At 43.0% G+C, this 14,436-nt stretch overlaps 1 protein-coding gene across 1 annotated transcript in view; it reads right to left on the reverse strand.

The window, feature by feature from the left end:
* Window positions 1–14,436, reverse strand: part of scospondin (subcommissural organ spondin) — a 233,202-nt gene that overhangs the window by 154,703 nt on the left and 64,063 nt on the right. The window contains 6 exon segments of the mRNA XM_037973323.1: window positions 178–390; window positions 1,086–1,181; window positions 1,834–2,040; window positions 7,337–7,492; window positions 7,684–7,805; window positions 8,895–9,009. Coding sequence (XP_037829251.1) covers window positions 178–390; window positions 1,086–1,181; window positions 1,834–2,040; window positions 7,337–7,492; window positions 7,684–7,805; window positions 8,895–9,009 — 909 coding nt within the window.

The raw sequence follows: 14,436 nt of genomic DNA on the forward strand, positions 1-14,436 counted from the left end.
GGGAACGCCTTGGGATTCCCCCGGAGGAGCTGGCCCAAGTGGCTGGGGAGAGGGAAGTCTGGGTCTCCCTGCTTAGGCTGCTGCCCCCGCGACCCGACCCCGGATAAGCGGAAGACAATGGATGGATGGATGGACTTCATTGTAGAAACAAGAAAATTTTACTTTTTCTTTTTTTACCAGGACATGTGGTATTGAAGCACTGCTTCCTCTGCATGTTTTGGCCCCAACAGTGGTGCAGTGGATCCCCTGGAGGGCAGGATCTCTCCCGACTCATGGAACCTGTCCCACAGGAAGAACTGCAGGGGCTCCAGGGACCCCAAGAGCTCCATGTTCTACAATCATGCTCATCTGTTGGACCTCCAAATGTTGTTAGTGAAGAGTCTGGACAGTCTGCCACACCGTTACACACCTAATAAAGTGAGTAAGATTTATTTGAAAATGCTACCTGTGTGTAAGAAATTATTTTTGAGAAAATATATGAAGTGTTTTTCTTCTAACATTTTTAACTAGTCCCCAGGCCTAGCTCCAGGGTGAAGCTCCAATATTTCTAGTCTGGGTGTGGTATTCTGGTCCCTTTGGGTTAAGGTCATTGTTACAGTTTATCCAGGCCCTAACCCAGAACTAATTTACGATGGGAGCCCCTACCAGTGGCAAACTGTCCCTAACAGCATAGCTTTTGAGGTTCTTGAGACACTCAAACACCCCTACCATGACAAACACCTTACCTTTTTCTAAAGTTAAACAAACTTTCCTCAATCAAGTGGGAAAAGATAGATTGACGGATGGATGGATGAATGAATAAATGAGTTATTTTAACTTCAAGGGATCAACAATAGTGTCAGTATGCATAAATTATTCACGTGATGACCCACTGTTAAACGTTGTAAGCTTATGGGTAAATCCACACTCTAAGAATAAACTTGTGGTGTCAAAGATAAAACAGTTTTACCATACATCACACTAACTTACAAAAATAAGAAAATAAAATACCTAATTTTAACTATGTTCTTACAAATGCAAACAACCACTATGAACTAATAATGAAATGCAACTTGCTGGTGGGGGACAAAATATTGATTAGAGACCTACCAAGTTAAATGGTACACAGGTTCCATCCATGCAGGTGAACTCAGAACAGATGGTCGTGGTGACCCCTGGGTTAACTGGTGAAACGGTTTTATCTGAAAATAAGAACATTTACAAAACTTTGGTAAATATAATTAATTGATTCTTGTTGAATTTCCATCCCTTAGCTTTTCTCATGTCTATCAGTCTGTTTTACTGCCTTGTGTCAAATTAACTTCCTATTTTTCCATTCTTTTAGTTATTTTCCTGTAATGGTCCTGCAGTTCCTTGCTCAATTACCTTACTCTATCCATCCTCATTTCCCTTTTTTTTCCTTATGGGAACTCACCACACACCAACTCATCATCACCATGTGGACAGTCTGGGAGGCCATTGCAGACTTTTACCATGTTCACACAAGTGTGGTCGTCACATGGGAAGCTACCTGGACAGGGAGGAATCTGAGCAGAGCCTAGAAGGCATAAACAATTTACAGTGTCCATTAACACAAAAACAAAAGTGTCAATTAACCCAAAAACATTTATTAGCAACACATAATACAGATTTACTGGGTATGCACCTGGGATGCACCTGATAGAGATTTGGTACTGATCAGGTACACACACCGTAAGTTCTTATGGGTGTATATGTACACTTATGGGGCTGCATTATGTATTGCTATCAATTTGCTGTATCCTGAAAATCAAAATTTACCACAGTTGTTGACACTCTCATCTGAAGCATCTCTGCAGTGTGGGATGTCATCACAAAGCTGTTGGTAATCTACACACTGGTTCGCATTGAGGCAAGGCACCTGGCCAGGATCGCATGGAGTAACACACTGCTGCTCATCACTACCATCCATACAGTCTGTTTCCCCATCACAGTGCCATGCCTGAGGAACACACTGTCCACCACTGGCACAGATAAACTCATAGGACCTACAGGCTGAAAAAACAAATGTACTGAAAAAAGCTACACAAAAAGTGTGACCATTACAAAATGAAATAAAAACATGAAGAATAACTCACAAATGATAATATTAAGAATAATAAACTGATATGTTTCATTGTGTAGGGATCTGGAGTTTTAGCCCCGCCCTGGGGCGGCTCCTTTAGCTCTTCCTTTCACAGGTGATCCAGATCCAGTTAATGAAGACTGCCAGTACTTAAGCCTCCAGCTGAGGCCAGACCTTCGCTGGAGCATCGAACCTCCTGGGTAAGATTCTCAGCCACAGTTTCTAACCTAAAGTGGTTGTTTACTGACTACGTTCTTTGTGCACCTTGACCTCAGGTTCTTCGCCACGCTACGGGACTACGACTATCACGGATACTTACCTTGGACCTCTGGATACTCACCTGGACAGGATTACTGGCTTATCGACCTCTGGATCACCTAACACCTCCGTCATCTCCTCCACTCACCCTGTTCCTCTTACTTTGCAGATCGTTCCACGAACATCGCACTGTAGATATTGGCACCTGTAAATAAATTGCACTTACCTTCAGCTATTGTCTCTGCGTCTGGTTTTGGTCTCGCTCTTGGACAAGTTACCCTGCGTTCATGTCAGAATGCTCCAGCCATACCAAAATGTCCAGAGTGGGTCGAAACCAGAACCATCAGTTTAAAAGGAATTACTTTTGTGTAAACAACAGGGATCCGCCTTTGTCTACAAGACGCAGGTTAAAGCTGCGGATAGTTTACGTAGGCAAGAGATTCACCGCAAAGATGGCGGGAATCCGTACCCAGCCGGAACACATTAAGACAGCCTCGGAACTCGGCCAACACGATTCAATGATAAACGCTCTTTGTGAAAGACAACAGTCAGAAACCGGTCGTCTCGATCAACTAACTATTCTCGCTCAAGATATTTATCAGAAACTTTCTTCGTTAATTCCACATGTCGCTGAATCCACTTCCGCTTCCGCTTCCGCTTCCACTGCATCGTCACTTCCGGTACACACTTCCGGATATTTCTGCGAGGTTCCGTCTCCAACTCCCGAACATTTTGCTGGCGAAATCGGTAAGTGTGCTGGGTTTTTACTGCAATGTTCGCTAGTTTTTGCTCATGCACCCCATTCTTTCATAGACGATGCATCTAAAATATCATATATTATTGGGTTACTTCGAGACAAAGCACTAAAGTGGGCCGAAGCCAAATATAGCTTTTGAGCTATTCAGCTAACACCATTTGACCAGTTCATTGAAGAGTTTGAGCAAACATTTGGCACCCGTTTCAATGAGACTGAAATAACGCAGAAATTATGGAATCTTAGGCAAGGACAGCGTTCGGTGGCTCAATTTGCGATCGATTTTCGTACCTTAGCCGCAACCTCCAGGTGGAATGAGCCCGCATTAAAGGGGATTTTCATTCACGCACTACAAGAGTCAGTCACGGATCAGTTAGCTGGTTGGGATGAACCACGCTCCTTAGACGATTTAATTGCCTTGTCCATCCGTTTAGATAATCGTCTGAGGGAGAGACAACGTGAAAGAAATAGTCGGTCAAATAGGTTGGAACAGAGCACCATAAGCGCTGGAATAGAGCCAGGAATTGAAGAAAATGAAAACGAACCCATACAGGTGGGAAGAGTTAGACTCACCCCAAAAGAGAGACTTAGGCGTTTTGAGTGCAGGGAATGTTTCTATTGCGGGGAGAAGAATCATTTCCGGGCAAAATGTTCGCATTTAAAAGGCCAGACTCACTAGGTGTCCGGGGGGTACTAGTAGGTAGTCTTGCGCAACCCCTCGGATCCCGACTATTTATCCATGCCACCGTTATTAACCATCAGCTCAAGCTTCCGATACATGCATTAATCGATTCCGGTGCCGAGAAAAATCTTATTTCAGACGATCTAGTCAAACAATTACAGTTAAAAACAGTACAATTATCCACACCTCTCCCTGTTATGGATATTTCTGGTCAGGTCATCACCCGAATCGAGTTTAGAGTTCCTCAGCTTCATTTCCTCACATCAGGTAATCACAGAGAGACAGCTGAATTTCTAGTGTTTTCCGCCCCATCTTCACAGTTAATATTAGGGTTTCCTTGGTTACAGCGACACAATCCGGTCATTAACTGGACAGAAAGAAGAATCGACTCATGGAGCCCCTTTTGTTTACAACACTGTCTGCAATCTGCTCTACCATCCCCAAGCAACAAGAATGTTTCCGAAGTAAAGACCGATCTCACCAAAGTGCCTACTGAATACCATGATCTGGCGGCAGTTTTCAGTAAGGCTAGGGCCTTGTCTTTACCACCTCACAGACCTTAAGACTGAGCCATTGAATTACGTCCTGGAGAACCCTTACCAGCTAGTCGGCTGTTTAATCTCTCGGGCCCTGAACGTGACTCGATGAAAACCTATATTGAAGATTCACTCGCCTCTGGAATCATACGGCCATCCACGTCTCCAGTAGGTGCAGGCTTCTTTTTCGTTGAAAAGAAGGACAAGAGCCTGCGCCCCTGTATCGACTACCGAGGGTTAAACCAGATCACGATTAAAAACAAATATCCACTCCCGTTAATCGATTCAGTCCACCAACAACTTCATGCCGCCAAGATTTTCACAAAATTGGACCTCCGTAACGCTTACCATTTGGTAAGGATCCGGGAGGGGGACGAATGGAAAACAGCGTTTAAGACCCCTCTTGGACACTTCGAATACCTGGTCATGCCTTTTGGTCTCACAAATGCACCCGCAGTTTTCCAATCCCTCATTAATGATGAACTACGCGACTTTCTGAACATTTCCGTTTTTGTATATCTTGACGATATTTTGATCTATTCCCAGGATCCAGCGCAACACCGGGCCCAAGTGCGAGCAGTTCTCCAAAGACTGTATCAGAATCAACTATTTGTGAAGGCCGAAAAGTGTGAATTCAGCGTCACCACCGTCAGCTTCTTGGGTTTCATTTTCGGGCAAGGCCATTACCGAACTGACCCAGAGAAGATCAGGGCTGTTGCCGACTGGCCCATCCCCTCTGACCGCAGGCAACTACAAAGGTTTCTAGGTTTCGCAAACTTTTACAGGCGTTTTGTTCAGGACTATAGCAGGGTAGCCACTCCTCTCACACAGTTGACATCCACGAAACAACCTTTTGTTTGGTCCACCGAAGCCCAGTCCGCTTTTGACGAGTTAAAGTCTTGTTTCGTCTCCGCTCCTATATTACGTCATCCTAACCCCGAACTGCAGTTCATCCTGGAAGTAGACGCTTCCGATTCAGGGGTAGAGGCCATCCTGTCTCAAAGGTCCTCCGAGGACAACAAGGTCCACCCTTGTGCCTACTTCTCCCGCCGCCTTACGCCTGCGGAGAAGAATTATGACGTTGGAAATCGGGAACTTCTAGCAATTAAGCTAGCCCTGGAAGAGTGGAGGCACTGGTTGGAGGGTTGTGCGGTGCCATTTATTATCTGGACGGATCATAAGAACCTGGCCTATCTACAGACTGCCAAGAGGTTGAACCCCTGACAGGCTAGGTGGTCCCGGTTTTTCGGGAGGTTCAACTTCACCATCACTTATAGGCCAGGTTCGAAAAATGTGAAGCCAGATGCACTCTCCAGGCTGTGGGCTAGTCCTGATTCTTCTGAGGAAGAGGAGCCAATTATTCCTCCCTCACTAATCGTAGGTGCTCTAACATGGGACATCGAGAGAGAGATCCAGGAGGCCCAGCGTGGGGAACCTGACCCTGGAGGGGGGCCTCCAGGTAAAACCTACGTCCCTACTACAGTGAGACCCAGGGTTCTCGAATGGCTACACTCCCAACAATTCACTTGCCACCCAGGAATCCATCGTATGACCCAGCTAACTACTCGTTATTTCTGGTGGCCTAGCCTGGTATCCGATGTTAAGGAGTTTGTTTCCGCCTGTCCTACATGTGCCCGATGTAAGAGTAGTAACCAGCCTCCAGCCGGTTTACTACAACCCCTGGCCATCCCTAACCGTCCATGGTCCCACATCGCTCTAGACTTTGTCACGGGGTTACCTCCCTCCCAGGGGCACACCGTTATACTCACCATAATTGACAGGTTCTCTAAGTCAGCAAATTTTGTCCCTCTAGCCAAGTTACCCCCTGCCCTGGAAACCGCCGAAATAATCACACAGCAAGTTTTTTGGCTACATAGGATACCCATAGACATTGTGTCCGACAGAGGGCCACAGTTCACCTCTCAAGTGTGGCAAAATTTTTGCAGAGGGTTGGGAGCCAGGGTGAGTCTCACATCAGGGTACCATCCTCAGTCCAACGGTCAGTCCGAGCGCTGTAATCAGGAGCTAGAGGTGGCTCTCAGGTGTCTTGCCAGCGACAGTCCGTCTACCTGGAGCAAGAAACTGGTTTGGATAGAATATGCTCACAATACACACATCTCGTCAGCCACAGGATTATCCCCATTCGAGGCGTCTTTGGGTTATAACCCTCCACTTTTCCCCAGTTTTGAACCAGAATTAACTGTCCCTTCTGTGCAGGCTCATCTGCGAAGGTGCTGAAGCATATGGAGACAAGCCAGGAGAGCACTTCAGAGAACTAAGGAACAGAATAAAAGGTATGCAGACCGTCACCGCTCCTCTGCTCCTAGTTACAAGGTGGGCGATAGGGTATGGCTGTCCACCAGGGACATCCCTTTGAGAGGCACCACCAGGAAACTAGCACCTCGTTTCATTGGGCCATTTCCTATCGAGAAGGTCATAAACCCTACATCGGTTCGTTTGACCTTGCCAGCTTCCATGCACATCCATCCATCATTTCATGTTTCCCAAGTCAAGCCAGTAGTGGACAGTCCATTGAGCCCTCCTTCCGTCCTCCCCCCTCCCGCCCGGTTAATTGATAACCAGCCTGCATTTACGGTTAACCGTATTTTGGACGTCAGGCAGAGAGGCAGGGGACGGCAGTTCCTTGTGGACTGGGAGGGTTATGGTCCTGAGGAGCGCACATGGGTTCCCAGATCTTTTATTCTGGACCCTACACTCATTACTGACTTTTATAGAGCTCACCCAGAGAGATCAAAAGAACATTAACAAAGCCACCTTGCAGTGCTCAGCTGAGAGTAGGATTGGTACCCGAGACTCACCCTGTTCCTCTTACTTTGCAGATCATTTCACGAACATCGCACTGTAGATATTGGCACCTGTAAATAAATTGCACTTACCTTCAGCTATTGTCTCTGCGTCTGGTTTTGGTCTCGCTCTTGGACAAGTTACCCTGCGTTCATGTCACATTGGTTCTGAACTAGAAAAGAGTTTGCTGCGATCTTTAATCTATTATCCATTCTTACTGGAAGTTGGGGTGACAGGTGATGGTATGATCCCAGTGTAACAGCTGGTTCTATTCTCATCCTCTCTGTTAGGACAGTCAGCTGTTCCATCACACAGCTTAGATGTGGCAACACATGTACCGTCAACACAGGCAAACTGGTTTGGAGCACAGGTCACTGAAATTTGAAACAAATAAAAATAAAAAAACATTACAGAGAAGCGGGATGCTCATTAGGTTTAAAGAAATGCAGCTATGATGCAAAGGATAAAATGGTTGAATGTAGTTTAACAACTGTTGATACATCTTGTATTTTATAGGTCAGAAAAACAAAAAAACTGTTTGTAGTATGTTTGTGTATGCATTTACCTTTACTTTGACAGATAGCTTCATCTGTTCCTGAAGGACAGTCTTTGTGTCCATCACATAATCTGTCTGCAGGGACACACTGATCATCTGGACACTGAAAGTCTCCTGGTGCACACACACACCTACAAACCAGTTAGAAGTTTAATTAATAATAATAATGGACATAATCATTAAGAATGTTACCAGGACTGCTTTCTTCCACCCGAACAGCATTACTAAAATTAGAAACATCTTGTCCCAAAATTAAAAATCTGTCATATTAAAGATAAATGTTTGATCAATCCTATAGCTACGGTTGGGTTGGCTTGGGCTTTCAAAACTATCTCTTTGTTATGCTGCCATAGGTTTAGACTGCTGGAGGACACACTAAACACATTTCCTTAACCAGCATTTTATGTTTGTTTTTATACTCATATAAACTACATCTGGACCAATCCTTTTGTTTGTCTGTGTTTCCTCTCTGTCCTCTCAAAACCCAGCTAGCCAAGGCAGATGGCTGCCTATTCTGAGCCTGGTTCTGGTAGAGTTTCCGTCCTGTTAAAAGGAAGTTGTCCCTTTCCACTGTCACCTCCATGCTTCTCAGAATGGGGAATATGATGACATCAAGATTCAGTGCAATCTGCTGGCTTTCTTAGATGGACAGATTTTACTAATTTGGCATTTTATAATGTACTGTTTGTAAATGTATTGTATTATCAGAAGAAGTGAATTGACTATAATTTAACTTGAATGTGGAATAAATTTGTTGACTTTTGATGTGAGCTGGTGCTATATAAATAAACTGAATTGAATTTTAACTTAATTTTATTTCACAGAATCACAAATATTGCTTTTAAGAGAAAAAGGTTATAAACATTTTATGTTCTGAGATAGACTGGTGCGTATACCGTGCATCTTGCACACTAACTAGTGGACATAGGCACCAGTCCAGGATATGGATGGATGGATGGATGGATGGATGGATGGATGGATGGATGGATGGATGGATGGATGGATGGATGGATGGATATATCAGTTATTGTGCACTACTCTACTAATATATATTATTTGATGTAATTCTGAAAACATTATCAAATTCAAGTAAAATTTTAAGCAGATAACACTGTACAAAGTCAAACACTTGTAAATTGTGCATTTTATGTAAATGTATACCTAACGTAAACCAGTAATATCAGTTGTTTTATAGTTTCTGAGAAGAACTATAAACACACCCTTTCTCATCACTGAAATCTCCACAGTCATCATGGCCATCACAGCGATGGACATAGAGAATGCAGCGTCCTCCTGAACACAGGAACTCCCCCTCATCACAAACCACACCACAGTCTGGGTTAACAAAAATACAGAACAGTAAAAGAGTCATATAACCAGAAAAAAAATGAAGGTGCAGTTATTAAATCATACCTGTATATATAAAACCAAACACAGTAACCTAGTAAAACACCTTGCTTAGCAAAATTTGTTTAAAAAGCCCTACCAAATTTCATTAAAAAAACAGCAGTATCTTGTTCAGTGAAGAGTCCAACAGACTAGGGTTTTTTTAAATAAACTAGCACTTTTTGATTGTTTACCTTGCTCATCAGATCCATCAGCAAAGCCACAGTCAAGCCGTCCATCACAGACACGGCTGACTGGCAGGCACTTTCCATTGGCACACTGGAACTCTCCAGGAGAGCATGGGGGCACTTGGGTGGAAGGTCCACAGAACTCCTCATCTGATTGGTCAGCACAGTCCGGGTGGCCATCACAACGCAGAGCCAGGTTCAAACATGGTCCACTGTAAGGTTAGGGTGAACACAGTCAGGTCATTTCAGGAATTTTATTAACTCTGAACTTAAAGCTGTACTAAAAACATATATTCTTTAGAATCACATCCTAATAACTATACTCAAAAAGATATACATAAAAAACTTTATGATGCTAATAAGATAATAAATGTAAATTTGAGCAGCAGTGAGGAAAGCCATAATGCTATTATGCTACCACCAGCCACATAAGATGGTGAAGGTCAAAACTCCTAATTAAAATAAAGCAAACCAAAGTAAAAACTTAACAAAAATACATACCTAATATTTAAAAAAAAGTTATAACATTGTGTAAATGTAAATAAACATGGAATGCAGTGGTTTGCAAACATCAATAACTCACTTTATCCCCAACAAAGCAAACATGTCAAATTTTTAAACCAAGTATGTTTTCAATAATTTGGAAGAAAAATTGACCATTTTAATTTGATTTTAGCAACGTATCTAAAAAAAGTTTGGACAGAGGCTGTAAAAATAAGTGGTACAAATACAAAAAACATCTGGAAGAGCATTTTGCAGCTAATCAGCTGGCAATAGACAATAGGTCGGTAAGAGGACTGGATATAAAAGGAACATTTTAGAGAGTCTTAATCTGTCAGAAGTAAAATGGGCAGAGGTTCAATAGTTTTCAAATAGTGGAACAATTTAAGAATATTGGTCCTCAACAGACAGTTGTGAATACTTTCCATTATCTACCATATCATCAAAAGATTTCAAGAATCTGGAGAAATCACTGTGGACAAGGCTGAAAATCAGTACTGGATGTTTGTGATCTTTGGGTCGTCAGGCAGCACTGCATGAAAACAGCTCTGATTCCTTTACAGAATCACTGTATGGGCTCACGAACACTTCCATAAATTATTGTCTGTCAACACAGTTCACTGTGCCATCCATAAATGCTGCTTAAAGCTCTATCGTGCAAAAAAGCAGTCATGTGTAAAACTCATCCAGAAAAGAAGTTGTCTTCTCTGGGCTAGAGCTCATTTAAAATGAACTGAGACAATGTGGAAAATTTTTCTGTGCTAAGAGGAATCAAAACTTTAAACTAATTTTAGAAACCATGGATGCCAGTTCCTCTGTTCTAAAGGGGGTAGGTACCATCCGGCTTTTTACCAACACACAGGGTAGCACTTTATAAAAACTACACCTTATTTAGCCTTATTTATTCATTAATAAAGGATTAATTAAACTTGAAAACATCATTATTAAGGAGGATTCACACTTAAGATACTATAACTTAACACATTTACTAATGCTTTACCCGTAAATGTTAGTTACTTCCAAAATCTTCTTCTTCTTCCTTTTCTTTCGGCTGTTCTATTTTCAGGGGTCGCCACAGCTAATTATCCCCCTACCTTTTAACTCTATTTTCTGCATCCTTTGTACTCACTCCAACTATGTCAATGTCCTCTCTAACTGTATCCATGTATCTCCTCTTTGTCTTTTTCCTGGCAGATGCACATCCTTCTACCAATATATCCACTGTCCCTCCTCTGCACATGTCCAAACCATCTCAGTCTTCCTAGTTGTCCAACCTGCGCTGTACCTCTGATGACATCATTCCTAATCCTGTCCATCCTTGTCGCCGCTCCCAAGGAGAACCTCAACATCTTCAGCTCCGCCACTTCCAGTTCTGTCTCCTGTCTTTTTGTCAGTCACAGCACCACAGCTCCTCCCTCAGCACCCTGTCATACGCTTTTTCTAAATCCGGAAAGACACAAAGGAGTTCTTTCTGACCCTCTCTGTACTTGTCCAGTAACATCCTCAAAGCAAAGATGGCGTCTGTGGAGCTCTTTCTTGTCATAAAACCATCCTGCTGCTCACAAATAGTCACCTCTTGTCTAACTCTAGCTGCCACAACTCTCTTCCAGATCTTCATTGTGTGGCTCATCAACTTAATTCCCCTGTAGTTGCTACAACTTTGTCCATCAGCCTTGTTCTTAAAGATTGACACCAACACATTTCTCCTCCATTCCTCAGGTATTTTCTCACTCTCAAAAATGCCAATGAATAATTGAGTCAAAAACCTCACTGCCATTTCTCCTAGACATTTCCATACCACCACTGGTATGTCATCGGGTCCAACTGCCTTCCTCTTCTTCTTCCTCTTCAAAGCTTTCCGGACTTCATCCTCACTAACCTTTTCCACTTCCTGGTCTACAGTTTCTATAACCTCTACTCTTCTTTCCCTTTCATTTTCTTCATTTATCAGCTCATCAAAGTACTCGTCAAAGTCCTTCCATCTTCTCATCACGCTCTCCTCACTTGCAAAAACATTACCATTTCTATCTTTAACCAGCCTAACCTGCTGCACATCCTTTCCAGCCAGGCCCTTTTGTCTTGCCAGTTGATACAAGTTCTTCTCTCCCTCCTTAGTGTCCAGCTTCTTGTACAACTCATCATACGCCTTCAATTTTCTTTGCTACCTCCCTCTTTGTCCTAAATTGCATGTCTCTATATTCCTGTTGACTCTCTTCAGTCCTCTCACTGTCCCATTTTGTACTGGCTAACCTCCTCTGGATAACTTCCTGCACTTCACTGTTCCACCACCAGGTTTCCTTACCATCTTTTCTCTGTCCAGATGACACACCAAGTACCTTCCTGTCTCTGTAATCACTGTGGCTGTAGTAGCCCAGTCATCTGGGAGGTCTTTCTTACCACCCAGAGCCTTTAACAGCTCCTTTCTGAACTTCTCACAATATTCCTCTTTCCTCAGCTTCCACCATTTGCTCCTCTTCTCTACCTTTACTCTTTTCCTCTTCATCACCCCAACACTCATCCTACACACCACCATTCGATGCTGTCTGGCCACACTCTCCCCTGTCACAACCTTACAGTCTGTAATCTCCCTCAGGTTACCTCTTCTACACAAAATGTAGTCTTCCTGTGTTCTCCTGCCTCCACTCTTATAGGTCACCCTGTGTTCCTCCCTCTTTTGGAAATAGGTGTTGACTACAGCCATTTCCACCCTCTTGGCAAAATCTACCACTATCTGTCCTTCCTGGTTCCTTTCCTTGACACCAAACCTGCCCATCACCTCCTCATCTCCTCTGTTTCCTTCACCAACATGTCCATTCAGATCTGCTCCAATCACCACTCTCTCCTCCCTGGGAATACTCTCTATCACTTCATTGAGATCCTTCCAGAGTTTCTCTTTCTCTTCTACATCACATCCAACCTGTGGAGCTTAACCATTGACAACATTGAACATCAGACCTTCTACTTCTACCTTCAGACACATCACCCTATCTGACACCCTTTTCACTTCAACTACATTCCTTACTAACTCCTCCTTCAGGACCACCCCTACTCCATTTCTCTTCCCATCCACACCATGGTAAAACAGCTCAAATCCTGCCCCAATGTTGTGAGACTTGCTGCCCTTCCACTTGGTCTCTTGTACACATAATAAATCTACCTTCCTCCTCTGTATCATGTCAGCCAGCTCTCTACCTTTGCTTGTCATTGTCCCTACATTTAGAGTTTCTACCCTCATTCCTACACTCTTGACTTTCCTCTTCTCCCTGTGTCTCCTGGCACATTTCCCAACCTTGACTAACAGTAGCACAATTTCCGCAGCTGTTTGTCAACACACCAGTGGTGATCGTTATTAACCCAACCCTCGACCAACCTGGTATGGTGTCGCTTGGATGAACTCGTATGTAAGTTTTGGCAAAAGTGTTTTACGCTGGATGCCCTTTCTGACACAACTCTCACCATTTACATAGGCTTGGGACTGGCACAAGAGATACACTGGCTTGTGCTCCCTAGTGGCTGGTTTTAATTACTTCCAACTAACAACATTTACATTTCGTTTTGGGTGTCCTACTCTGTTTATTACAAATACATATAAATATTTGGGATTTACTATTGATGAACATTTAACATTTGAAGAAGAAATAAAAACCCTCTCGGAATCCGCTGGAAGAGCGTTGGGTTCAGTCATAAATAAAGTTAAACACTGTCGTGACCTGGGATATAAGGTGTATAAGGAGTTATATAAATCTTGTGTTTACCCAGTTCTAGGATATGGAGCAGGAGTCTGGGGTTATTTTAAACAACCTTACAGTGAAAAAGTGCAATGTAGAGCCCTGCTTTATTTTCTAGGTGTGCATAGACATACTCCTAAATTAGCACTATATGGAGATACCTTATGAAATCACACCTTATGAAATAAGATTTATTGCTGATATGGTCTGACTATGGAATAGATTTATTAACATGCCAGACCATACAGTAACAAAACATATTTTTTCTTGGGATTTCACATATAGGTACACTTGGGCCAGACAACTGGAGAAGATATTTGAGGAGGCAGATCTTCAGTACATTTTTAGGAATAAATTAAGATGTAATACTCAACAGCTTTAACAGTTTTATTTTGAAGCTTATAAACATCAGTGGGCTATGGACATCTTACATAAACCAAAACTACGCACCCATATTCTATTAAAAGATGCTTATGACCATGAGCCATATATAACATGGAACTTGTCAAAAACACAAAGGTACTTGTGTGCTCAGTTTAGATTTGGTATTCTGCCTTTGGCTTTGGAGACTGGACATTTTCGTTCAGTCCCAGAGGACGATCGAATATGTCATTTGTGTGATTTGGGGGAAGTTGAGAGTGAAGTGCATTTTTTTGTTTTATTGTCCCTTGTATTTGACACTCCTCATCCGAGGAGCTTTCTCAGTTCAGAAATAGAGAGTGTGGAGTTGAGCTTTTAAAGCTGAGATGTGATGTAAGCTGGATAGCTTGCAAATTGTTCTCACTCTCCTAACAATGGAGGCTCATTAGGGTCCTTGTTTGTCTGACTTACTGATGGGCCCCTCTGGTCACATGAGTGCAGGTGTTGATTGGAGTGAAACTGACTGGGGATCAGGCCTAAAGCTCCTTTATATGTTTTTGAAAGCTGGAATCTGAGACCTCCTCCTCTGTTTAATGTTG

Source organism: Kryptolebias marmoratus, linkage group LG21 (assembly GCF_001649575.2).
Source record: "Kryptolebias marmoratus isolate JLee-2015 linkage group LG21, ASM164957v2, whole genome shotgun sequence".
Classification (NCBI taxonomy): domain Eukaryota; kingdom Metazoa; phylum Chordata; class Actinopteri; order Cyprinodontiformes; family Rivulidae; genus Kryptolebias; species Kryptolebias marmoratus.